This window comes from Symphalangus syndactylus, chromosome 5 (assembly GCF_028878055.3).
Source record: "Symphalangus syndactylus isolate Jambi chromosome 5, NHGRI_mSymSyn1-v2.1_pri, whole genome shotgun sequence".
Taxonomy (NCBI): Eukaryota; Metazoa; Chordata; class Mammalia; order Primates; family Hylobatidae; genus Symphalangus; species Symphalangus syndactylus.
Window position 1 is genome coordinate 50460674 of NC_072427.2, and position 27400 is coordinate 50488073.

General features: G+C 41.7%; 2 protein-coding genes across 3 annotated transcripts; both read left to right on the forward strand.

Moving 5' to 3' along the window:
• Nucleotides 1-1710: 1710 nt before the first annotated feature.
• On the forward strand, nt 1711-16130 carry SNURF (SNRPN upstream open reading frame). The gene is made up of 3 exons (XM_055278414.2): nt 1711-1846; nt 9293-9388; nt 15988-16130. Exons 1-3 carry the CDS (start codon nt 1833-1835, stop codon nt 16091-16093), a joined length of 216 nt encoding a protein of 71 aa, XP_055134389.1. The 5' UTR covers nt 1711-1832; the 3' UTR covers nt 16094-16130.
• Nucleotides 16004-26962, forward strand: SNRPN (small nuclear ribonucleoprotein polypeptide N). Of its 2 annotated transcripts, none has more exons than XM_055278410.2 (7): nt 16004-16138; nt 23722-23873; nt 24676-24787; nt 25252-25404; nt 26155-26293; nt 26572-26697; nt 26786-26962. In XM_055278410.2, the coding sequence occupies exons 2-7, from the start codon at nt 23743-23745 to the stop codon at nt 26821-26823; spliced, it is 699 nt and encodes a 232-aa protein (XP_055134385.1). In that variant the 5' UTR covers nt 16004-16138; nt 23722-23742; the 3' UTR covers nt 26824-26962. The 2 variants fall into 2 exon arrangements, with proteins under 2 accessions (XP_055134385.1, XP_055134384.1); XM_055278409.1 differs by lacking the exon at nt 16004-16138 and adding an exon at nt 22675-22820.
• Nucleotides 26963-27400: the final 438 nt, after the last annotated feature.

Here is a 27400-nt window from a genome sequence, read left to right on the forward strand (position 1 = left end):
TGAATCAAAAGAGCCTGAGTCCAAAGGCATGGTTTTCATCACTGGACTATAATGATGTGTATTTTTTCATAATTTTTTCAGTGTAAAACTGAACATACAGTATGCCTTTATTTATTTATTTTTTCGAGATGGAGTCTTGCTCTGTCACCAGGCTAGAGTGCAGTGGTGCGATTTCAGCTCACTGCAACCTCCGCCTCCCGGGTTCAAGCAATTCTCCTGCCTCAGCCTCCCGAGTAGCTAGGACTATAGGCATGCGCCATCACGCCCAGCTAATTTTTCTGTTTTTTGTAGAGATGGGGTTTCATCATGTTCGCCAGGATGGTCTCGATCTCCTGACCTCGTGATCTGCCCGCCTCGGCCTCCCAAAGTGCTCGGGTTACAGGCGTGAGCCACTGTGCCTGGCCTACATTTTATTTTTCGATTCACTCCCGTGATCAGAGTCAACTTCCCATGTTATTTTATGTGAATATGTATCAATGAACTATTAGAAATTGCAATGTTTTTGTAGGTCAAAGCAATTGAATATTGACAATTTTATATGATTCAGCCTAATACATCATTTTTTCCATCAGCCATATTGCATGTTATTGTTTATATATACATTTATTTATTTAGCCTGTCTGTTCTCTGTGAGGAACATTACACAGTTTCTGAGATTTTGTTATGATAAAAGTCAGCATTGATAAGCCTCTGTGCACCTGTTTTAATGTAGGATCATTGGGAACTGAGCAGTAGCTTACAGGGCTTGGGAGGGGATTTAACCATTTAGTCAGCCTCCACTAACATCACCCTCCCTTCTTTGACAACGAGCAATTGAGAAAGGGCAGATGTGTGTAAAAACTATGCAGATGCAGTTTCAGGATTATTTTCTTCTTCTCTGCAGTGTCTTTTCCCAAGCTACATCAGCGTCTAAATTTTGGAGTTACCGATGCTTCCGTTATTTCTGCAGATAGAATATTATGTCAAAAATAATGTTTACTTGTCCATTAGTATTATGTAAAAGTACCTGTTTCTCCCCACTCCAGCTATCATTGATTATTGGTAAAAATTTTAATGTATCCAATTCTAATAGGCAAAGAAAGGCTCTCTTACTTAAATCTTAGGTGGGGGTCTAAGTTCATATTTTTGTTTTACAAGAATTGAATAGCCAGTGTTTTTGAATTGAATGATCTATCCATTCCGTATAGGAGAGTTTAATTATATTGTGATTTCGGGGGAGATAATTTTCACAATTTACTCCCTCAAAATGTAGAAAGTAGAAAAAGGGAAGAAAAATCGCACCACATTTGAACAATGTAGCATGCTTTTAGAGTTAGGGATATTTTCTTCTGGAAGGATTTCAAGTCTGGCATATTTGCATTGATTGTGGTTATGGCGCATTTAACTTTTCCAAACCAGCTTTCCTGTACCGCACATAGGAAGACCTGAGGGTGAGTGTAAATTAGGATTGTTTGGCCAGTGGTGTGTGCAAAAATTTCTTGTAGAACCAAGAATTATTTCTTTAGTATTTTACACATTTTAAAAAATAGGTAGACATGTCCATTGATCCCAGGTTGCTTATGGTTTCTAGAGGCCCCCTGTCAATGCAACAGTGCTGTGGAGCCCTAGGGGTCCAGTAGCCCCCTCCCCCCAGGTCATTCCTGTGAAGGAGGGAGCTGGGACCCCTGCACTGCGGCAAACAAGCACGCCTGCGCGGCCGCAGAGGCAGGCTGGCGCGCATGCTCAGGCGGGGATGTGTGCGAAGCCTGCCGCTCCTGCAGCGAGTCTGGCGCAGAGTGGAGCGGCCGCCGGAGATGCCTGACGCATCTGTCTGAGGAGCGGTCAGTGACGCGATGGAGCGGGCAAGGTCAGCTGTGCCGGTGGCTTCTCTCAAGAGACAGCCTGGGGAGCGGCCACTTTTATTCATCAGATATTCCAAGTTTTCAGGACTTGGAGTACTAAATAAATGGAATTTGGGCCCTAAAGTCCTTTGTTCTGGAGAACCAGATCCGGAACGTTCAGAGGCTTGCGGTTGTGCGGTTCTGCCCCGATGGTATCCTGTCCGCTCGCTTTGGGGCGCGTCCCCCATCCGCCCCCGACTGTGGTGTCGCGACAGGTCCTATTGCGGGTGTCTGCGGTGGGAAGGGCGGTCGTGACTGGGAACATGCGGGGTAACCGCAGTGGGCAGGGGACATGGGTGGAGGTGGGTACATCGGGGTGATTGCAGTTCCGTGTGGCGAGGGTACGTGGGGGGACCAGTGCATAGGGATTTTAGGCAGAGGGAGGTATATTGGAGTGATCGTGGTGGGGCGGAGGTATATTGGAGTGATCGTGGTGGGGCGAAGGTACATGAAGTGATCGGTATTTGGGGGGGGGGTGTTGAGCACAGGTGGGTGTATTATAGTGACCACTGCGTGGTGGAGCAGGGTACGTGGGGCGACTGGGGGGGGGGGGATTCGTCGTAGTGACCGAGGCGAGGAGGCTATGGCAGTGGACCAGGGGGATGAGTCGGTGTGACAGTGGTGGGGGTTGTGTTGGTGGTCGCGACGCGGGGAGGGTCCGTAGGAAGTGGCTGGGAGGTAGGGGGAAGGCGGCGGCGGTGGGTATTGGCGGTGGGCATTGGCGGGTAGGCATGGAGGTGGTGGGCTTTGGCGGCGGTAGGCATGGCATGGAGGCGGTGGGCATGGCGGCGGCGGGGCCTGTTGCTGTCTGGAGTGACTAAGGGACGCTGAATGATCTCTGTGGCGAGGAGGGGGCATCAGGAGGGGCAGTGGCACAGTCCGCAGCCTTTAATTTTCCTGTGACCTGCGGTGGTCATCTGGTTTGCCTACCGTGGTGATGGTGCTTTTTTATTAAAACTGCGCAATGCCTACACTGCCGCAGGGGCTGCAGAAATGCGTGGAATCCTTGCGTAGTGTACCCTGTTAATGAATAACCCTCGCTTTAGAGGCTATGGCTTAAGAAGACAGGAATGATGTGCAGAACTTGCGTTTACAGATCTTTTGACTGATAGGCCAGGTCATGCCTGAGGGTTACTTTTTTTTCATTGTTTCTCTCTGTTGGGAACCAGGTCTTGGAAGGCTATGTCGAAATAGCCTGAGGGTCTGCGTTGCGTCACTGCCATTGTGCGGCTCCTTCAAGATGGCCGCTGCTGCAGCGGCTTAGATCTGCGCAAGCGCTTCAGGGTGGGGGTGGCCGCTTCCTCCCTGTAGAGCCGCCTGTGGGGAGGGGGCGGCTGGTGTGTGTGTGCTTAGCTTCTGCTGTTCTGGAGTTTCAGCCATACCCTCTTAAGGGTGCAGTGGTAAGGAGAGGAGGCGGGCCAAGGTGGGCGGCTGCCCCCTCCCCAAAGTGCCGCTTGGGAAAGGATGCAGGTTGCGCAGACGCAGTAGAGGTGACAGTCGCCTTTGCTTGCAGTGGGCGAGACGGAGGGCAGGGGAGCGAGGGCTTACGCAGCTTTTGCCTGGAAGGGATAGCAGCCCTCCCCTTCACCTGGCTGATACAGCAGCTGTTCGTGTCCGGTTGTGGCGCAGTAGAAGGGGGAGGAGGGAGATGGGTTGGCGCAGGCTTCGCCTAGCAAGCTTGGCAGCCACCCCTTACCCTCGGTGCAGCAGTAGAGGACTGGTGGGGAATGTGGCTAGAGGCCAGGCATTTGTACCACCTCCGCGTGTGTGGGATGGCAGCTGCGCTGGGCTCCTGCTTTTCTGTTCTGCGGTAAACTGGAGTGGTGGGGGCCTGGAGGCCATCAAAGGTGCAGCCACCCCAAGACCTGTGCTGTTTCAGCAAGCTTCCATTAATGATAGAGATTTTAAATTGGTTTTCTGACTCCCTAGAAAATTGTACCTTTTCATTTTTGTAGTTCCTCTCTTGGTTGTATTGTGCGCTGATTCTCTATTTTCAAAGTGGACTTGTTAACCCCTTTTTTAACTCCCTGTAATCTTTGATTTCCACTCGACACATTTGATAAATGTCACCATTTCAGATTCACTTATCCTTCTTAATCTCTGGATAGTCCATTCTGATGCACTGCATACTTTCCTTAAATGGGTTGGGGGAGAGGGCATCATGATGGCTCTTCCCGACCAAGGTTGAAAGGTGTTTCAAACACTGGACCTCTTCATCTTCTGGGAGTTGAAAGCTGCAAGTTGTGTTTGCTCAAAGAGAATAAAAGAGAATCAGAAAAGTGGAGACAATCTTATTGGGGTGTGGTTGTGCTTGGGATCAGAGTTATTGTCTTTTTTTGGATTTTTAAATTGATGATCATTTTTGAAGTTGGAGCTATTACAAACATTTGGTGAGAAAGGTTAATGAATAACTGCATTTTTATATTCCAGTACTTTTAAAAAAATCATTTTATTCTAAGGATTTTGTCTTCCTTTGCAGGATTTTCAGTGCTTGCCTTTTTTGTATTTACATTTTCCCTCTATCATAACTGGTATGTCTGGTTGCACTGAGTTGTAATTAACGGAAAAGTTGAGTCTACGAAGCCCGAAAAGCCTTGTTCTGGAATAATCTATTTTTGGGTAGTTTTAAAAATAGCAGGAGTCTGAGATTTTATATGATATTTATAATTTACCGCTTTTTTTTTCTGCTTGCACGAAGATAGCACTTCACATATATTTTTTGGTTTAACTTCTGGTCATTTGGCTATTTGCAAGCTGAATATTTAGTCTGATCCGCCATTTTGTGGTCTTGCATTCAGGCCCAGCATCCTAATATGGCAGATCGCTGTGGAAAGGCCTCTTGAAGTTTCAAGGTCTGTGTCTTACTCAGTGAATTGGCTGTGTGCTAGGGCTTTTTGGAGGCAGGGAGTGGCAGCCCTTCCTGTGATACAGAGGAAGGAAGCTTGGAAGCTTGGTTGAGAGACCCTTATGTTGTTGTCTAAGGCAGGGTACTAGCTGGTTTGGACTTATTCACAGACCTTGCCTTATCTTGATTTCACTATTCTATCTGACCAGTGTGTCATTGCCGAAATGTTTTCCACGTTTATAGTTACTCTGTATCTTTATGTTTCCCTTACCCTGTTCCTTTTCCTTTTTTTTTTTTTTTTTTTTGAGACAGAGTCTCGCTCTGTCTCCCAGGCTGGAGGGCAGTGGCGCGATCTCGGCTCACTGCAAGCTCTGTCTCCCGGGTTCCCGCCATTCTCCTGCCTCAGCCTCTCCGAGTAGCTGGGACTACAGGCGCCCGCCACCACGCCCGGCTAATTTTTTTGTATTTTTAGTAGAGACGGGGTTTCACCGTGGTCTCGATCTGCTGACCTCGTGATCCGCCCGCCTCGGCCTCCCAAAGTGCTGGGATTAAACAAGCGTGAGCCACCGCGCTCGGCCCCCTGTTCCTTTCCCTAATAAACATTTTTGTTTTCCAAAAAATTTCGTTTATAAGGTGTCAACGAGGCCAAAATAACCTCCTTTGTTTGTCACCGCCCTCTGTTTAGCTATTTTTACGAAGAATCATTTGAGCAGGTTGTGAGTACTGCCCTCAATGACTGGGACCATGAAGTTTTAAAAATCTTATTTCTTCCACGTGAAGACCTGTCACTGGTCCTGTCTCCATTTTTTTTTTTTTTTTTTTTTTTTTTTTTGTGGCCCAGAGTCAGAAAGCTTGAGTGAGAATTGTTACTACTTAAGGCAGCCTCTCTCCATTTCTGGATGCTAGCTGGCTCAAAGTTTTTTTTTTTTTTTTTTTTTTTTTTTTTTTTTAGTAGACCAGGGTCTCTCCCTATGTTGTCCAGGCTGAACTCGAACTGCTAGACTCAAGCTATGTCCTCTCCCTCCTCAGTCTCTCTCTGGCCACTGTGGCTGGCCCAAATTCTCTTTTTGTTAATTCTCCTCAGATGTGTTTTGGAGGCATTGAGGTTTCTTATGTTCGTGGGGTACAGATTAGCAGCCTATCATTAACCTTTTTTTTTTGTTTTTAGGAGACAGGGTCTGGCTATGTTGCCCAGGTTGGAGTGCAGTGATGCAATTATAGCTCCCTGTAACCTCAAACTCCTGGATCAATCTAGACTCCTGTCTCAGCCTCCCAAGTGCCTGTTAGTAGGCTTGAGGTACTGTGCCCAGCTAACTTTTTATTTTTTTGTAGAGAGGGGTCTCCTTATGTTGCCCAGACTGGTCTCGAACTCCTGGACTCAAGCAGTGCTCCTGCCTAGGCCTCCCAAAGTGCTGGCATTGCAGCCATGAACCGCTATACCTGGCCAACTTTGTTTATTTTTATTCTTGAGATCTTAGTTAAATTTCATGAAAAATTTAGGCCGTAATAAAATTGGGATCGCATTGCTTTTTGCTTTTCAATATATTTCCAGATTATTAGTTTCAGTGTAAGTGATTTGAGGGCAAACATTTAATACCGTTTCTATATGATGATTTTTTTCATGATATCCTCAGTTTCATAAAATGTTGGTTTCTGTGTTGGGGATGCAGTTAGATAAATGCATGTGTGTGTATCTAGAACATTCAATAAACCAGTGTTTTCAAAATCTTATAGATGACATTTTATATGTAGATTAAAAATAAGTAGATTTAAGGCAGGTGTGGTGGCTCATGTCTATAATCCCAGCACTTTTGGAGGCCAAGGCAGGAGGATCATTGGAGCCTGGGCGTTCAAGCTTGGGTAGTGAGACTCCATCTCTACCTTTAAAAAAAGGTAAATTCAGAAAGCTGAAATAATGGAATATTTTGGTTTGATGGCTATTTTCTCAGTTGACCTCAGACCTTTCATATTGAGCAATTGCCGAATGGGTTTTTTTTTTGTTTGTTTTTTGGTAAGACAGTGTTTGCAGTTGTTCACTATCAGATTAATCATGGTTTAGTTGATAGTTTCTTTAATTGTATTATATTAACGTACTACATTATTAGCTGTATTTGTGTGCCCACCATAATGTAGCACTGATGAGTACTAAATTCCTTTTTATGGCTGAAAGACATTCGTTTGGATATACCATATTTTCCTCATTCATAAATTGATGGACATTTGAGTTGTTTCCACTCTTTGGCTATTATGAATAATGCTACTAGGAACATGTATAATATGTTTAATACAAAGAATTAGTTTCACAAAATTTTACTTAGCCCTTGTATATGCCAGGTTCTTGAAATTTTGTCTTTTTGGAAGTATGAGAGTAGTTGTAGCTGGGAAGACTGCAGGTATAATAGAAAGAACATGAACTGGCCGGGCATGGTGGCTTATGCCTGTAATCCCAGCACTTTGGGAGGCCAAGGTGGGCAGATCACCTGAGGCCAGGAGATAGACATCAGCCTGGCCAACATGGTGAAACCCTGTCTTTACTATAAATACAAAAATTAGCCGGATGTGGTGGTGCATGCCTGTAATCCCAGCTACTTTGGAGGCTGAGTTTGGGTCTTGTAATATTACTCCATCTAGCAGTAGAGTTAGTGTCATATGTTACTTTCATGATTAACATTTTTAGGAAGTTGGCAAAGTCTATATATACCACTTTATGTTTCCACCAGCAATTTCCCCACATTCTTTACAAATATTGTGGTGTCAGATGGTGGCATTTCAGTGGGGTTTTTTTTGTTTTGAGGCAGGGTCTGGCTCTGTCACCCAGGCTGGTGTGCCAGTGACATGATCTCGGGTCACTGCAACCTCTGCCTCCTAGGCTCAAGTGCCCTCTCACCTTAGCCTCCTGAGTAGCTGGTATCACAGGCATGCACCATCACACCCAGCTAATTTTTGTATTTTTTTGTACAGATGTTGCCCAAGCTGGTCTCTTGAGCTCAAGTGATCACTGGCTTCAGCCTTCCATGAGCCATTGCACCCTGCCTCATTAGGGTTTTGATTTGCATTTGTTAGTGACTAATGTTCAGCATCATTTCATATAGATTAGCCACTTGTATATGTTTGGAGGACTGTCTATTCAAGTGTTTTACCCATTGTAGCAATAGAATTTGCCCTTTTATTGTTGAGTTGTGAGCATTCCTTACATATTCTGGATACCAAACTTGAAAAAAGACTTTTTTGAGGTGTGAATGACATACAAAAGCTGTAGATAGTTAATGTTAAAAGTTGATATGGTGAGAGATAAGTACATGCCTTTGAAGTCATTCTTATCAAAATGAGTGGCATAAATGTGTCTATCACCTGAAAAAGTTTCTTTGTCTCTCCCTACCTTCTTTTTTTTTCATTGTTTGGATTTCTTTTTGTTTGTTTTGGATACTAGAAACTTAGCTGTATGTTTAGCAAATGTTTTTTCCTGTTCTGGTTATCCTTTCACTTTCTTTAGTGTTTTTGGAACTTTATTTTTTGGTGTTTTCGGAGCTTTATTTTTTGATGAAGTCCACTTTATTTCTTATACTGCTTGTAATTCAGGTGTTATATTTAATAGACCATTGTGTAATCAAAAGTAATAAACATTATCAGTGTATAAAATTTTACCATTTAGAAATCGAATATGTGGGTATGGCTTGATGAGAACATTTAAACTCTTGGAAGAATAAAACAGCTGTGCGTTATTGGTAAGCTATTTTACCAATCTAAAAGTCTAACATGACTTAAAAACATCTAGGGTTCAGAGAATTATTAATAGCTTTTGGCATGTATCTTTGAATTTTGCTTTTGAGGTATTACTTGTGTTACTTTAGTGAAAGGTCCTGCTGACCTTTCTGATTTATCATCTTTAAAGGTTCATAGGTGGTTTCTGCAGTCCTTAATATGGCTAGTCTGAGTGTGGGATTTCATGTTCTGTTCCCTTGAGCAGCCATTTTATGAGGGGTTCTGCAGATGTAACATGGCAGTTTTGTTTGTTTGTTTTTGCTATGTTGATAGTTTTTAGCTTGAGCAGCTCTTCTATTGCTTTGCAAATCCTAAAGAAAGCACCATTTGCGTGTTTTTTTAAGTAGACATTTTATAATTTAAACTATGTTCTATTCCACTATACAAAAGTATGTCTACTGTATCCTAAAAATATTTTTTGAAACCATTTTTGAAATCAGGTTTACTGTTTTGGGGGGGAAGGTGAGTAGGGTAGTGGTGGTATGTGTGTATATATATCTGCAAAAGTGAGAATTTTATATGTACGTGACTACAAATAGAGGTAGATATATTATTTTAATTTCATTTTCTGATTTTTTTTAAAACCAGGTTTTCTGATGTCATGGGCTTCTAAAAGGAGAAAAGAAGTGGTTATAGCATAGATTCTGACTGTTGGAAGGTTAAAGATCTTGTAATAATTTTACCTTGTTTTAATTAGATTTAAAAATCCATTATATTAAATGTAGTTCTAAATATAACCTTGACAAATAGTTATTTCATAGATTGATGCAATCTACCAAACAAATCCCTCTCTTTTCTGTATCAGGGATCGCTTACACCTGAGACGAACTACAGAACAGCACGTACCAGAGGTGGAAGTCCAAGTCAAACGCAGAAGGACTGCCTCACTGAGCAACCAAGAGTGAGTACAGACTGTGTTGGGAACAAATGCAAGTCAGAATCTCATTTCAGATTAGAACAAAATATCACACAATGAGGGGATTAAAATGAACATAATTGAAGAAGCAGACACATCTAATATAGAAGATGTAGTAAAAAAGCAATGAAATTCTTAACCATATTATCCTAAAATAATTCACCCTCTTAGAGATTTTAGTTTAATTTTCTTTTTTCCTATACGTGTATAAGTGCATTTTATCTTCATAAAATTTTGTAATTACCCTTCAACATAAGCATATTTAAATTTTTCTGCATTCTTATTAAATCACTTTGTATGCTTGCAAAATGTACTGTGCACTGAAGTGATTAATTTACATATTCATTCTTGCTGTGTGATATTTAGGTGTTTGTTTTTGGTTAGTGCATTTATTCTGTTAAAATTTAAAATACATTTGGGTTTTTTATCCTGCTTTTGGTGTATATATGTGGAATGTGTATATAGAATGTATACACAGACACACTCAGACACATATTTTAATTTAGATCTCTTTTTTTTTTTTTGGAGACGGAGTCTCGCTCTGTCGCCCAGGCTGGAGTGCAGTGGCATGATCTTGGCTCACTGCAAGCTCCGCCTCCTGGGTTCACGCCATTCTCCTGCCTCAGCTTCTCCGAGTAGCTGGGACTACAGGTGTCTGCCACCACGCCCAGCTAATTTTTTTGTATTTTTAGTAGAGATGGGGTTTCACCGTGGTCTCGATCTCCTGACCTCGTGATCCGCCCGCCTCGGCCTCCCAAAGTGCTGGGATTACAAGCGTGAGCCACCGCGCCCAGCCTAATTTAGATTTCTAGAAGGGAAATTTTAATTACAAATATGTGAACATCTTACATGACCTAATATATATTTAGTCCACATTGAAACTTTGGCATTTTGTCATTGCCATTAAAATTTTGACAGTCAGTAGGTAGCATTTTTTTCTTAGCTACAATTTTTTTTTAATTATAAGTATTAATAATTCATGAAGATGATTCTTTTTGTAAAACAGTTTTGCGTAAAAAGTAAGTCTCGTTTTAAAGCAACTACCAATTTACTGGCCTTTTCCTCCCCAGAGATAATCATTAAGTAAATAGCCGTCTGTCTTTTCAGGCCTTGTCCTATGCATTGTGTGTGTAGTGGGGAGAGAGGGAGGACATGGGACACATTTGAAATTTGTGTGCATACGACACCATGCTGTCTGTATTTTGACAATATGTCTTGGTGATCTTTTCGTGTCAGTACACATAAATCTACCTTATTTTACAAAGTGTGGATGGTGTGAGAACATTCCTATTTTAATCGTTAGCTTGCTGCTGGATATTTAGTTTGTTTGCATTGTTTGGCTATTAACAATGAAAAGAACAGTCACTTTGAAAACATAGTGTAGGCCAGGCGTGGTAGCCCACGCCTGTAATCTCAGCACTTTGGGAGGCCAAGCCAGGCGGATCACGAGGTCAGGAGTTAGAGACCGGCCTGGCCAATATGGTGAAACCCCGTCTCTCCTAAAAGTACAAAAATTAACCGAGTGTGGTGGCATGTGTCTGTAATCCCAGCTATTTGGGAGGCTGAGGCAGGAGAATTGTTTGAGCCCAGGAGGCAGAGGTTGCAATGAGCTAAGATGGCACCACTGCACTCTAGCCCGGGTGACAGAGCAAGACTCCATCTCAGGAAAAAAAGAAAAAGAAAATGCAGTGCATGAATACTAATTTATTTTATTTTTTTCAAGTTAAAGGTTTTTCCTCATAGTAACAACTGGGTAGTAGTTTGTGTGTCTTTTGTTATTTCCTCATTTTATATGTGAAAAGTTGAGCTGGACGTGGTGGCTCATGCCTCTAATCCCAGCATGTTGGGAGGCTGAGGTGGATCACTTGAGCTCAGGAGGTAAAGACCAGCCTGGGCAACATAGGGAGACCTCCTCTCTACAGAAAAATTAATTAGCCAGGTGTGGTGTTGTCCACCTGTAGTCTCAGCTACCTGGGAGGCTGAGGTGGAAGAGTCACTTGATCCCAGGAGGTTGAGGCTGCAGTGAGCCATGTTTGTGCCACTGCACTCCAGTCTAGGTGACAGAATGAGATCTTGTCTCAAAAAGAAAAAGTTGTAAAACACCTGTTAGCAAGTTTTAAATTATGGTGAGGGTAAAGATTTTTTTTATTTTTTCCTATTTATTTTGCTGATTTTTACTATAGTGAGTATATTTAATTACATTTTCATTTTTAAAATTGCTTTGGAAGATGTATTTTATGTACGTTTTGTTTGTATATTGATAAATTTTGAAAGTATTTTGTGTAATATAATTTGTCCTTTATAATAGGTTATTTGATCATTCATTTTATTTGATATGGAAATCTCTTTTTTCATCTCTTCATTCTTTTTGAGATGGAGTTTTGCTCTCGTTGCCCAGGATAGAGTGCAACCTCTGCCTCCCAGGTTCAAGTGATTCTCCTGCCTCAGCCTCCCAAGTAACCGGGATTGTAGGTGTATGCCACCACGCCTGGCTAATTTTGTATTTTTTTAGTAGAGATAGGGTTTCTCCACGTTGGTCAGGCTGGGCTCGAACTCCCGACCTCAGATGATCCGCCCGCCTCAGTTTCCCAAAGTGCTAGGATTACAGGCTTACAGGCGTGAGCCACTGCGCCCAGCCTCTCCCTTCATTCTTTTGCAGCTCTGACATTTTTTTAAAGTGCCGTTACTATTCCCTGAGTTTCTAGAGGTAGTTCAGAGATTGTGGTGGAGGTAGGGCTGAGGTTTAGGACTCTTAGGTTTAGGACTGTTAAGTGGGTGAAGGTTCTATCTTGCTATATTTTTGTTATAGTTTTTTTCCTATATAACCTCAGTGTGGACTAAATAACAGGTAGTCTCATCCTCATCTTGTTGTGGGTTGAGGTTAGCCTTCTAGGCATCTTGTCCATATTTATGGAAACATTTTGATGGTTTTGAAGAAGAAATAACTTGAGTTTTTCTGGTCTGCACTGCATATATATGTACAAATACTGCAGGGTCTTGAGTTGGGGGAACGATCTGAGTAAAGTGTAGAGTTAGGGAAATAGTATAATTTTTCCCACTTGTGCCTTTTCATTTTGAGAGTAATTGGATTATGGAATGGGTAAGCAGGATTGATTAGCACTGCCTCATTGTCCGTGTGTTTAGGATTCTCAGGATTGGTATACTTAGATTGTTATACTAGAAGTGTTCAGTATTTACCCATTCATCTCCTACTTCCTCCCAAATCATAAGTAGTATTGGGAGGCAGTCTTCCTGGAGGAGATGTGTGGTTATTAGCTCTAAAGATCAATGAAGGAGGCTGGGTGCGGTGGCTCATGCCTGTAATCCCAGTACTTTGGGAGGCCAAGGTGGGCAGATCACCTGAGGTCAGGAGTTCAAGACCAGCCTGGCCAACATGGCGAAACCTCATCTCTAGAAAAATACAAAAATCAGCCAGGTGCAGTGGCATGCACCTGTAATCCCAGCTACTCAGGAGGCTGAGGCGGAAGAATCGCTTGAACCCAGGAGGCAAAGGTTGCAATGAGCCGAGATTGTGCCATTGGCTGTGCCTGGATGACATAGCAAGACTCCATCTCAAAATAAAAGAAAAATAAAAAGTTCACTGATTATTTTAAATTTTTTATTCTGTCTTTCAGTGTATATGTCACTAAATTAGCTCTTATTCTTTGGGGCTGGATGATGTATTGTGAGTTCAAGGGGAAATTGGAAATTGGAGCTGGAGAGTTGTCTTAATTTATTTTATGCAAAGCTTCACATGTCTTTTCAAATTAATATTCTGAGCCGGGCGCAGTGGCTCACGCCTGTAATCCCAGCACTTTGGGAGGCCGAGGCGGGTGGATCACGAGGTCAGGAGATCGAGACCACGGTGAAACCCCGTCTCTACTAAAAAAAATACAAAAAATTAGCTGGGCGCGGTGGCGGGCGCCTGTAGTCCCAGCTACTCGGGAGGCTGAGGCAGGAGAATGGCGTGAACCCGGGAGGCAGAGCTTGCAGTGAGCCGAGATTGCGCCACTGCCCTCCAGCCTGGGCGACAGAGCGAGACTCTGTCTCGGCAAAAAAAAAAAAAAAAAAAAAAAAATTAATATTCTGCACTTAATGAATTAAATACTGTGTAGGCTGCCTCATATTTTCTCAGTCTTTAATCTTCTGTTGGGTTAAAGGTTAAATCTGAGGGGGACATTGCAATAGAGAATTATCTTAGGTTTCGAGATAACTTTTTTTTTTTTTACTGAAACACTTTTTAGACCTTTATTAAATCAGAAACTTAGTTGTCATTTGTAAACAGAGGTTAGAGTGGACAATGCCCAAATTAAGATGTATTTATTCAGTGATTAGACAATGAATTAGAGTATAAAGTAGACTATGAATTAGAGTGTGAAGATTTAAAGGTATGTGCAGTGCAATTCTGACTACCTGGAGTTAGTGCAAATTTCACAGTTGTCCAGATGCCCTCCAGAACATTCCCCTCAATGCAGACACCACTTCCAAGCTCCAGGGTTGGCAGGGCACCCACACTTCCGACCAACTGTCTATAGATTCTGAGTTCCTACTATTTTCTCAGATTTTATAATTGACTAAGGTTTTATAAATGACTAGTAGATCTCAAGAAAGTGCTATACTTACTAGTTTTATTATAAAGGTTACAAATGAACAGACTCATAGAGCAAAATCTGGGCAGGTCCCACACAAAGCTTCCCTGTCCTCAGGATGCATTACCTGCACATTAGCATATATCACCAATCAGGAAGCTCGCCAGAACTCCAGATGTCGATGATTTTTGTTGGGGATTCATTGTGTTGACAAGATTGAATCATTGAATATGTCATTGAATTCAGTCAGCAACTTTCCTGCCCTCCCAGGAGGGCTTGCTCAGAACCCCAACCCTTTAATCTTTGTTTGATCTTTTGTGGCCTGGTTAGTCACCATCTTGAGACATCTCACTCATTACCATGAACTCAGGTGTGATCCTAGGGATGCACCTTGAATAACAAACACATTTCTTTCACTTGGTAAATTCCAAGGATGTATAGGTTACTTCCCAGGAACCAGGAGCAAAGGCCAGCTAAATTCTTTATTATACAGAACCAAGTTTAAAATGTTCCTGAAAAACTATAGAAAAAAGTCCAATTTCCAATTCCTTACATACCAACAAGGGCAGCATTGTTGGTGATCCCCCATCTCCTCACCTCAAGGCAAGCTAACTGTAATTTCCTGTATCTCTTCCTTCTCATGATCAGATTTCACAGCCAGGTTACTGATTCATAGGGGTATGTCAAGGGCTTTTCTCTGGAATTCCCTGCTTACCAGTAGATGATTGGTTTACATATTTTAAGAGCCCTTAAATAGCCCTGGAAGTTCTATATTTCAGGTAGTGACTTGTCAGGAGGATCAGTATGAAGGACGGCCTAAACATCTCCCTGCAAATATTTTAGCAGCATATCCCTCCCCTCACCCCTGGGGAGAAAGGATTGTTCATATAGGATAATTTGAAAGTGTGTGACTATATATGGTACTGATGGTGTTTCTTCAAGGCTACCAGCTCTTGTGTTTTTAGTTCTTTTGGAAATATTTCTAGACTCGGTAAGTATCTTAAGTATCCACTAGTCCCTTGTACAATCTCTGTGTAGAGATTTCTGTTTTGTGTTATAATTTCTCATAAGATAGTGTCATGCTCTGACCCTAAAGAAAGATCTTCTTCCCTGGGCGTGGTGGCTCACGCTTGTAATTCCAGCACTTTGGGAAGCCGAGGTGGGTGGATCACCTGAGGTCATGAGTTCCAGATCAGCCTGGCCAACATGGTGAAACCCCGTCTGTACTAAAAATACAAAAAAAACTAGCCAGGAGTGGTGGCAGGCACCTGTAGTCTCAGCTACTCGGGAAGCTGACGCTGGAGAATGGCGTGAACCCGGGAGGCGGAGCTTGCAGTGAGCCCAGATCGCACCACTGCACTCCAGCCTGGGCGACAGAGTGAGACTCTTTGTCTTAAAAAAAAAAAAAAAAAAAGAAAGAAAGATGGCCAAGCGCGGTGGCTCATGCTTGTAATCCCAGCACTTTGGGAGGCCGAGGCAGGCGGATCACGAGGTCAGGAGATCGAGACCACGGTGAAACCCCGTCTCTACTAAAAATACAAAAAATTAGCCGGGCGTGGTGGCGGGCGCCTGTAGTCCCAGCTACTCGGAGAGGCTGAGGCAGGAGAATGATGTGAACCCGGGAGGCGGAGCTTGCAGTGAGCCGAGATTGCGCCACTGCACTCCAGCCTGGGTGACAGAGTGAGACTCCGTCTCAAAAAAAAAAAAAAAAAAAAAAATTAGCTGGGTGTAGTGGCAGGGCGTCTGTAATCCCAGCTACTTGGGAGGCTGAGGCAGGAGAATCACTTGAGCCCGGAAGGTGGAGTTTGCGGTGAGCAGAAATTGCTTCATTGCACTCCAGCCTGGGCAACAGAATGAGACCCTGTCTCAAAAAAAAAAAAAAAAAAAAAAAAGGAATATCTTCTTAAATGTAAGGGTACCTAGTTTTCTTTCATATGGTTTCCTATAAAAACAAATGTCTTTTTATCATTTATGTATATTGTGCTCTTGTTGTAGGTGTCAGTTGTACCCGAGGCGTTCTCAGCAGCAGCAAGTACCTGTGGTGGATTTCCAGGCTGAACTGAGGCAGGCATTCTTAGCTGAGACACCAAGAGGTGGTTAAAGCCATATTGGAGTAGCAAGGAATCTGATTCCAAGAAAAAACCAGGTTAGAGCTAATGCAGCAATGATCAAGAATAAAGACGTTAAAGAATGGGGTGTTGGGGGTTGTCTTAATTATCAGTGACACATTAATTTTTTTCCTTAGAGCTTCATACAATAAACACATTGCAGAAAGTTTTAAAAAGTTTTGCAGGACCTTAAATTTTCTGCTCTGACACTTTTGTCATGTTTCTGTATTCCAGTTATTGTAGTGCATGCTTTTCAGGTAGTTTTCTTTTGCGTTTTTTTTTTTAATTATATAAAAATATTTCACTATAAATGGCTCTTGAATACCCTGTTACTGAATGTTTATAATTTCTTTTTGTGGGAGGTGTCATTTTTTTCTGCCAGTAGTTTGAAGAAAGCTTTAGTAGATAGCTTTGTTTTTTCAAATATGCAGATGTGAAAATAAATGGTATCAAGGAATATGAACTTAAGGTACATTTTTCTAAATTGTGTTGCAGAGTGTTAGTATTCATTGCTTTCAAAAAATAAAAGGCCAGTTACAACATACTTTCACAGCATTATTTTAATTCGAATATAGTTTATGTCTAGTGAATTATAAATATACAGCACATAATTAACAATGAATATTAGAGAATCTAAATACTTTCTCATGCTTATTTATTAATTCCTTTTTGTTTTGTCTTTTTCTCACTTTCCTGTTTTAACCAATGTATTTCCTATTTGAATCAGCAGACAATGTAATAAAAATATTATTCATAATTTTTCAACGTGATGTAGATTTATTTAGTTTCTTTTTATGTTGCTTTCATTTTTTAGGAAAAAGTTATTACAAAGTTGATTTTGATTTGTTTTCTTGTTTTTCCTCTGTGATTTTTCTTTTTTTCTACTTGAAGTTTTAGAATGCCCTCATTTCTGAGAGTTTACTGTTTACTTTTTACAAAGTAAGAGCAGAGAGGAATTGGGTTTACTGATAAATTCCTTCTAGCCTTTTTATAAGTCTGTTTTTGAAATATTATCCTTCAAACTTGAATCAATTAGGCTTGTTTATGGCCACCATTTTGAGTTATTTATTTATTTATTTAGAGACGAAGTCTCACTCTGTTGCCCAGGCTGGAGTGCAGTAGTGTGGTTTCGACTCACTGCAACTTCTGCCTCCCAGGTTCAAGTGATTTTCCTGCCTCAGCCTCCCAAGTATCTGGGATTACAGGCACCCACCACAACGCCTGGCTAATTTTTGTATTTTTGGTAGAGACGGGGTTTCACCATGTTCTCCAGGCTGGTCTCAAACTCCTGAACTCAGGTGATCCACCTGCCTTGGCCTCTCAAAGTGCTGGTATTACAGGTGTGACCCACCTCGCCCGGCCCATTTTGAGTTTAGATCAAAGGAGACAGAAATTTTCTGAGAAATCCTCCTTTCTTGAATCCTTTATACACAACATTTTCTGGTAATTGCATGAGCAAATTGTAATCTAATCATTGTCCCAAACTTTTCCCTTGACTAAGGGAATTTTTCATTGTATAGGTGTGCACACCTGATTTTTTACTTTTTAGGAATTTCTTAGCTTCTCAGTTCAGTTCACAGATTTTTGTAAATTTTTAAATACAACATTTAAGTCATACATTATAGTCTGCAAGTAGGACCATCTAATTTTATGATACTTAATTATATCTTATTCTAGTCTCAACTGCTAGTTCTACCTAAATAGTACCCATTACTAGTATTCCTGTAGAACAGGGGTTGGTAATATATCCGGACCACTACCTGTGTCTATAAATGAAATTTTATTGGAACACAGCTAAGTTCATTTATTATGTTACCTTTGGCCACATTGGTGCTACAGTGGTGCAGCTTTGAGTAGTTGTGACAGATTGAATGACAGGCAAAGCTAAAATACTTAGTATCTTGCTATTTAAAAGAAAATAATTGGCTGAGTTTTGTTTTAGAGGAGCAGATTCAAAGAAGAAAACACCAAAGTGGGGGCCAGTGAATATAGTCATAATGTCATAAAAGGTGATGAAGAAAGGATTACAGAAGTATATATGAAGTATACATTACAGCGTAGACAATCAGATGTATTTCTTGGGGAAGGGATCAGTCTAAGAATCATGTTAAAGTCTGCTGTGGAGGAAGATGGGTAGTCTTTAACAACATTTAAACACTTGGTACCCTTTTTCATTAAAAATGTAAGGCACATGATGGCCAGGAAAAATAGGGAAATAAACTATTAACGTGGCCAGGTGTGGTGGCTCATGCCCGTAATCCTAGCTCTTGGGGAGGCTGAGGCAGGTGGATCACCTGAGGTCAGCAGTTCGAGACCAACCTGGCCACATGGTGAAACCCCGTCTGTACTAAAAATACAAATATTAGCCGGGTGTAGTGGGGGACACCTGTAATCCTAGCTACTCGGGAGGCTGAGGCAGTAGAATTGCTTGAACTCGGGGCAGAGGTTGCAATGAGCAGAGATTGTGCCATTGCGCTCCAGCCTGGGTGACAGAGCAAGACTTCTATCTCAAAAAAAAAAAAAAAAAAAAAATGTGTTATGAATATTAGTTCTATTTTTGTTTGGTACCTAAATATTTACTAGGGTACATATCCAATTGGATACTTACCTAGTAGTTGGGATGCAGGGTGTAATATTAGTATGACTTTTAAACTTTTTTTTTTTTTTTTTTTTTTGAGATGGAGTCTCGCTCTGTCGCCCAGGCTGGAGTGCAGTGGCGCAATCTCGGCTCACTGCAAGCTCTGCCTCCCGGGTTCACGCCATTCTCCTGCCTCAGCCTCTCCGAGTAGCTGGGACTACAGGCGCCCGCCACCACGCCCGGCTAATTTTTTGTATTTTTAGTAGAGATGGGGTTTCACCGTGGTCTCGATCTCCTGACCTCGTGATCCGCCTGCCTCGGCCTCCCAAAGTGCTGGGATTACAAGCGTGAGCCACCGCGCCCGGCATAAACGTTTTTATTACATTGTTTTCTAAACACATCATGAGAAGTGCTGATGGCCACTAAAAATTAGTAGACCATTAGTTTCTCAGTACCACCCTTTGTATTCTGGTGTTTTTTTGTTTTTGTTAAGTAAACCTTTCCAATAAAGGAAATTTGTTTTCAATTGGAATTATTGTGTATTAATATTTTGCATTTAGTTTTCTTTTGTCACTTTGCATACTCTTCGATGGAGGATCTCTATGGAGATCCTCTATAATTTTAAATTTTAACAGATCAATACCGATATTCCATGGTGTCTCTCATTTGCTATGTGTGCCTTGGCCAACCCTAGTCATCTTATTTTACTGTTTGCTATGTGTGCTTCGGCCAACCCTAGTCATCTTATTTTACTTTTGAATTAAGTAGATTTACATTTTTATGCAGTTTAATCATTTGAAAGTCTACGTTTCCTAAATTTTGAAAACTTGTGCTTCTGTGAGGGATACCAGTTCATTTATTTGCTTATGTGCCCTTTGATCTCAGAAGATACACTATGACTGCTCATCCATCCTTGCGGTGTGATGTTGCTACTCTTGTCGCCTTTCTCATGAAGTTTTGTTTTCTTGTGCTGTTAAGATAAATTTGACCACCCTGCAGTGATTTATTTTCTTCTTTCACTTACAAGGTCATGACTACATTGTATCACATTTAGGGATGAGAGAGAACTGTTTCTAAATTCCAAATCTGTCTCCTAAGGGAATCCTTTTAACTGCTGTAGGAGGTCAACTCCTATTGTGAGTGAAACATATATCTCTTCTATCTATACAGGTTATTATTTTATTATATTGTTTATGAGATATATATATACACATATATATATGTGTATATATATATATAAAAATATAAAATAATCTGTCCCTAATTCTCTAGGTCTTCAGTTCTTTGGGCCATAACTCAACATCCCTAGATGTGTTTCATACATCTGGACTGCTAAGCTTGTGGGAGTTAGTTACATCCTGTTGCTCAAGGTCATCGCCAAGGCCTGATTTTTCACAAAATAATTCCAACCTCTGGCATAAATGGGTTAAAAATGGCTTTAGTGATGTAGAGCTGATAAACATAAAATTCACCCAATTTAAGTGCATGAAGCAATGATTTAAGTAAATTTACAGAACTGTGCAATCATTGCCCTGAACTACTCTGGAAACATTTTCATCACCACAGTAAGATCTGTCTTGCTCATTCACAGTCATGATCCTCGTTGTCTCTTTGGATGGCTGAAGGTCCCAAGTGTTGCAGTGCTATAAAAATGGATATTGCTGGCTGGGCGCAGTGGCTCATGCCTGTAATCCTAGCACTTTGGGAGGCCGAGGCCGGCAGATCACCTGAGGTCAGGAGTTCGAGACTAGTCTGGCCAACATGGTGAAACCCCATCTCTGCTAAAAATACAAAAATTAGCCAGGTGTGGTGGCGGGTGCCTGTAATCCCAGCTACTCAGGAGGCTGAGGCAGGAGAACCACTTGAACCAGGGAAGTGGAGGCTGCAGTGAGCCGAGATCACGCCATCGCACTCTAGCCTGGCCAACAGAGCGAGACTCTGTCTCAAAAAAAAAAAAAAAAAAGGACATTGCTAATGAGTCTCACATACCATGTTTTCTTGGATTTAGACTGCTTTATAAAGAATCATAAGATAATATTCAAAATTTCTAAGTTATAGGCCTTAAACTCTTACTCATTATATTTAGATCAGAAACTACATTTAATTTTTGTGGAAGTCTTGGTTTGCTTATTTGAAAAGTTCTTTTGAGATGTTTATAAGTTTTATTTAATATGCTTTTTAATGTACAGACATCAGATTCATGGCCACTGAATGACAGCCAGGCATTAAGAGTATTCCTTTTTTTTTTTTTTTTTTTGAGACGGAATTTCACTCTTGCTGCCCAGGCTGGAGTGCAGTGGTGCGATCTCAGCTCAAAAGGATACTTTTGAATCCTTTCCAAAAGTAACTTGTGTTTCAATTTTTAATTAGTATGATAAGCACTTTGAGACCCTTTACAATTCTGGCTAGATTTGGTTGCCATATTTAATAGCATTTTTTAAATAATGGAGAAAAGGGAAACATTATGCATGCTTGATTACAGTCATGAGCTGCATAACAATTCCATTCAACAACAGACTGCATATATCATGGCAGTCCCTTAAGATTACAAAATCATGTTTTCATTTTACCTTTTCTCTCTTCCCCATCCCCCCTTAACCCCGAGATGGAGTCTTGCTCTGTTGCTCAGGCTGGAGTGCAGTGGCACCATCTCAGCTCACTGCAAACTCTGCCTCCTGGTTTCAAGTGATTCTCCTGCCTCAGCCTCCTGAGTAGCTGAGATTACAGGCGCCTGCCACCACACCCAGCTAATTTTTGTATTTTTAGTAGAGACAGGGTTTTCACCATGTTGGCCAGTTTGGTCTTGAATTCCTGACCTCAGGTGATCCGCCCACCTCGGTTTCCCAGTGTTGGGATTACGGGCATGAGCCACCACACCCAGCCTCTTCTCTATTTAACATTGTGTTGTGAGTATTCGTAGTATTCAGGATAGTAACATGATGTACAGGTTTGTAGCCTAGGATCTAGCATATAGCCTAAGAGTATAGTAGACTGTGTATCCTCTACGTTTGTGTAAGTACATTGTTCATACCATGATGAAATCACCAAATGGTCCTAATGTGTCCCCGTTACGTGACTTATTTATTTATTTTGAGTTGAAGTTTTGCTCTTGTTGTCCCCCCTCGTTGCCCAGGCTGGAGTGCAGTGGCGCGATCTCGGCTCACTGCAACCTCTGCCTCCCAGGTTCAAGCGATTCTCCTACCTCAGCCTCTCAAGTAGCTGGGATTACAGGCACCCACCACCATGCCTGGCTAATTTTTTGTATTTTTAGCAGAGACGGAGTTTCACCATGTTGGCCAGGCTGGTCTCGAGCTCTTGACCTCAGGTGATCCACCTGCCTCGGCCTCCCCTAGTGTTGGGATTACAGGCGTGAGCCACCGCACCTGGCCGTTAACGTGATTTATAACTTTGTCCTTCATTACTTGATGTATGAAAGTTGTTTATGTGAGTCTCTCTCTCTATATATGTTCCATAGTTGTGTGTCCTCTTTTGACATGGGAAGTCTTAGGCAGGTTTATAACACATTTGGCTCTTAGTGGGGAAACATTACCTGCCGTCATCTTGAAGCGAAATTAGGGGAAGAAAGAATATTGCAAATGACAACATAGGTATTTCAGAAAAATCTGAATGAAAGAGTAATTGAGATGTTGATATAGAGATGACTTCATATTAATTCTGAACTAGAGAGAGACACACTACCTTAAATAAGGATGGAAAGAAAAATACTAAATTTTGGAAAATGATGCTTAGTTTTTGAAACATTTAGGAATTACTAGGTAAAATAAAATTCAGTGAGTTTCATCAGTCCTAAGTGTGTCAAATGTGAGAGTTAAGAATGAGGGACTAGTGAAATTTGGCAGTCCCTTGGTGAGGAAGCTAGTATGAGAGGAACGATGTTTTTGAATGTGTGTGTCATAGTGATTTTCATGCAGAATTGTCTGCCTGTTTCAAAACATGGTAGATTGCAGTGCAGCTTTAACATGCTTTCCTCTGCAGGCTCCATCTACTCTTTGAAGCTTCTGCCCAGCTTGCATTGTTTCTAGGAGAACCCGCATCATACCTTTATCTATAGCCTTCCCCTAGGTCTTCAGAAGCACCACGTTTTAACTGTGGACATTGGATTTGGTGGAACAGCAATCATGGTAAGCTGTATGATAAGGCTGAGGGTTGAAATGTGCTGTAAGGGCCGAAAGAAATAGTTTGCCAGCATGTGCAGTGATCTTGGGTTCGGAATGTTAGAAATAAGGATACACCCATGGATATGGATTCTCATTGCATTGAGTATCAGCTGAAGATGAGCTGATTTTTTTATTTTTATTTTTTTCAGACGGCGTCTTGCTCTGTCTCCCAGGCTGGAGTGCAGTGGTGCGATCTTGGCTCATGCAACCCTGGGTTCAAGAGATTCTTGTGCCTCAGCCTCTTTATTAGAGACAGGGTTTCACTGTTGGCCAGGCTGGTCTCAAGCTCCTGACCTCAAGTGATCCACCCACCTCGGCCTCCCAAAGTGCTGGGATTACAGGCATGAGATGAGCCACTGTGCCTGGCCATGAGAAATGTTTTATGATGTGAGAAAATACAGGAGGTTTTGGTCATGATTCCACCAGTGGTGAAGGACTGTCCTGCAGATGATGGACTCTCAGATCAGATTACAATAGAAATAAAGAGGACTTTGAAAATGGAAGAGTTTTGGCATTAACAGTACAGAGAAAAGCAGTCTGGAGAGAGAGAACACCCTACATCATTGTGGTTTGGTTTAGTTGGGGGAGTGGACAGTTTAGAGCATGCATTGTCACAGAGAAGGATAATCACCTCTAAGGAGGTGAAAATTGGTTCTTGAGATGTGAAAAAATACTTCATAATCCTTTGTGGTCCTCCAAAGAGACATACTAAATATGGAAGAATGTTGGTGAAAAAGTAGGAGAGAGTATTTGTTTAGTTAAGGAAACCAGGCTTAGATTATATAAGGGTGGAGAAAAAACAGGAGAAGATTAGAAGACTAGGGTGTTGGCAAGCTGAACATGACTCTTGTCTTACTGCTTCTAGACTGTTGGCAAGAGTAGCAAGATGCTGCAGCACATTGACTATAGAATGAGATGTATCCTGCAAGATGGCCGAATCTTCATTGGCACCTTTAAGGCTTTTGACAAGCATATGAATTTGATCCTCTGTGATTGTGATGAGTTCAGAAAGATCAAGTAAGGCTGATTTGGGTAAATGGGGGTTGGACACAGGGGCAATGGGAAGGGAAGGCCAGAGCTGGAGTAAGCGATTTCCAAGGGTAACTGAGGTAGTTAGGGAAACTATGGTAGAGCCAGTCTATTGTTTAACCTCTTGACCTGATCTCTGAATTAGGTCAGAGTCTGCATCTAAACTCTTTTAAGTTTGTGAAACAATCATGGATTTATTACTGGGAATAAACGTATATGCTATGGTCAAAATACTCATATTTATTTTTAAAATTGAGAAAAATGCTATTGTTAATTAATTGGTTGGCTTCTGCAGCAGTCTTAGACCAAATAAATCTTGGTTGAAATAGAAAAGAACAGTTGTTCTTCATGGTTGAGGAGCTGGGATATGGTTGCCATTTGATATCCTCTCTTTGCCTATTACCGTTCCCATTATTTCAGTTCTGTGTCACCTGTCATTATGATTTAATTATTTAAGTAATTTTTTAAAGAAATTTCCATTTTAATGTGGAAACCGAGGTTTCAATTTTGTTTTTCTTAAAAGGTATTTTACAAAAGAAATTAGTCTTGTTGTAGTGTAACATCAAAGGAACATTCTGTAAAAGACTAAAGTTAGATCAGAAAACAGCTTTACTATTTACCCTTGTATATTAACTGTGCTTACGGATTTTTTTTTTGGTTTTTCAGTGATAACTCAGTAACTGTTTAAATAGCATCAGTTGTCTTAATTGATACTTGATGTTGTATAAATATTTTGATGAGTGAGTGATCACTAAAATTTATCTCACTAAAATTTAATTCTGATTTGTAGGCCAAAGAACGCGAAGCAACCAGAGCGTGAAGAAAAGCGGGTTTTGGGTCTGGTGTTGCTGCGTGGGGAGAACTTGGTATCCATGACTGTGGAGGGGCCACCCCCCAAAGATGTAAGGAAGATGTAGGACAGGACAGAACTTTAATTTGCAGGGACATCATATTATGTGAGATGTCTGAAATCACGGTAGAGCACAGACACAGTTCAACATGGATTGTGAAATAAAATGTGCCAGGCAGTTAATATCAATTGTTGGTTGCCTATGCTATTCGGGATTAGGAGTTTTTTGGTGAATTATTCTATGTGCTGGGCATTACTTTGGTAAGGGTAGGAGTTAGTGATTCATGTTTGCTTGGTATGTTTATAAAAGAGGTGTTTTCACAATTTGACAAATAATGTGCATTTTATATACAAGATACCTCCATGGTATACTTGCTTGTTTGTTCATTTGGACACAGAACTAATAATATGAGATAGGTGTCATGGAAAATGGTGGAGAGAAGTGATCTCTGATGAATAAGAATACTGAGAACTTGTAAATTGTTTGGTTTTAGGCTATAAATTTTCTTGTTTCAGACTGGCATTGCTCGGGTACCACTTGCTGGAGCTGCTGGAGGCCCTGGGGTTGGTAGGGCAGCTGGTAGAGGAGTACCAGCTGGTGTGCCAATTCCCCAGGCCCCTGCTGGATTGGCAGGCCCTGTCCGAGGAGTTGGGGGACCATCCCAGCAGGTGAGGAACCAGCAGAGGGTTTTATATTATTGGGAGAATATGACTAAGCCAGAGGCCGAGGAGATTTAAAAACCTAAGTGTATATGTCATACAATGTAAACAGCATATGGTCTAGGAGGAACCAACAGACAGATACACAGGGGGAAGGGAATAAAACTAGCTACTTAAAATGGTCATTGGGTGGTTAAAGTTACCCAAATTACTCTTGGCAAGAGTAACTAGCCATTAGTGGTGAGTGAACAGAATGCATGGATATACCACAGTTGAAAAGATCAAAGGGCTTTTTGGATGTCAGTGTACTAAGATTAGTTTTTAAAATATGGGACTAGGCCAGGTGCAGTGGCTTACGCCTGTAATCCAGCACTTTGGGAGGCCGAGGTGGGCAGATCACTTGAGTTCAGGAGTTCGAGACCAGCCCGGCCCACGTGGTGAAAACCCCATCTCTGCTAAAAATACAGAAATCAGCTGTGCGTGATGGTGGGTGCCTATAATCCCAGCTACCCGGCAGGGAGACGAGAATCGCTTGAACCCGGGAGTGGGAGGCTGCAGTGAGCTGAGATTGTGCCATTGCACTCCAGCCTGGGTGACGAGTGAAACTGTCTCAAAAAAAAAAAACATGGGAATAATGAGAGAAGTACAACATTGCAACAGTTGTTTGTATCTAATTGGTCATTTTTCTCATTTATTTTCTGTGTTTGAATAATGTGAAGGTTTGCATCATTTTGACTGTTTCTCGCCCTGCCTTCTCAGGTAATGACTCCACAGGGAAGAGGCACTGTAGCAGCTGCTGCTGTTGCTGCGACTGCCAGCATTGCTGGAGCCCCAACACAGTACCCACCAGGACGGGGCACTCCGCCCCCACCCGTCGGCAGAGCAACCCCACCTCCAGGTAAGGGATTGGTGAACATGAAGACGAATTTGAATCTATGATGAGAGATAGCTTACTGATTTAAGATAAGCCTGAGAGCCTAAGAATTTGGGGAATATGCTTCCTTCTTCTAGATACTGGTTTTTAATGAAAGACATGGAAGAGTAATTGTCATATAGAAATTATTTGACTCTGTTATCGTTGTCTGGCCCATTTCTTTAGGGATTATTTGGGCTAAATTCTAACAACTTTTCTAAGCCATTTTATGAGGCCTTTATTTGTACCATTTTTCATTGTAGGCATTATGGCTCCTCCACCTGGTATGAGACCACCCATGGGCCCACCAATTGGGCTTCCCCCTGCTCGAGGGACGCCAATTGGCATGCCCCCTCCGGGAATGAGACCCCCTCCACCAGGAATTAGAGGTGAGTGGGAGCATAGGGGTTTGATGGTTCAGCTAGGCCCCTGAATATGTGTATCCTCTTTTTCTCAATGTTTCTATTTCCTTTCCAGGTCCACCTCCCCCAGGAATGCGTCCACCAAGACCTTAGCATACTATTGATCCACCTCAGTCACTTTTTCCCCTGCAATGCGTCTTGTGAAATTGTGTAGAGTGTTTGTGAGCTTTTTGTTCCCTCATTCTGCATTAATAATAGCTAATAATAAATGCATAGAGCAATTAAACTGTGAGGTACTGTTGTATATATTTTTTTGCCTGTTGATTTTGGTGAGATCTTAAGTTACTGTGGATGAGGTGATGCCTATTAAGCAGTTGATTCAAACCATATTCTCTTTAATTCTTAGGATAAAAAGGTTTTCTGCTTTCTAACTTTCACTTTGTGCATTGACTGGTGTTGGTTAATGTTTTCATGACCCAGGGGGTTTAAGTGGTTGTGCTGCTTCACACATGGCCTCCTGCTTCTCATGTTGCTGTGTCACGTTATCTGAAGGGAAGTGGGGATGGGATGAAAGGCCTTGTAAGGCCACCTATATACTGAAGGAAATTGTAATGAATCACAATCCGTGCTCATTACATATCAAGGCATTTGAAATAGAAGTTACTCTTTTTCTTGGGATGTTGACCTCAGTTGATGAGGTTTTACAGTGTCCTATGATCAGAATAGAGGA

Bases quoted from the DNA above. Each gene is read 5' to 3' on its own strand.
- SNURF (XM_055278414.2), top strand. The intron at 9,389-15,987 runs GTGAGTACAGAC...CTCTTGTTGTAG, and splicing joins GCCTCACTGAGCAACCAAGA to GTGTCAGTTGTACCCGAGGC.
- SNRPN (XM_055278409.1), top strand. The intron at 23,874-24,675 runs GTAAGGCTGATT...TCTGATTTGTAG, and splicing joins GATGAGTTCAGAAAGATCAA to GCCAAAGAACGCGAAGCAAC. The intron at 25,405-26,154 runs GTGAGGAACCAG...CTGCCTTCTCAG, and splicing joins TTGGGGGACCATCCCAGCAG to GTAATGACTCCACAGGGAAG.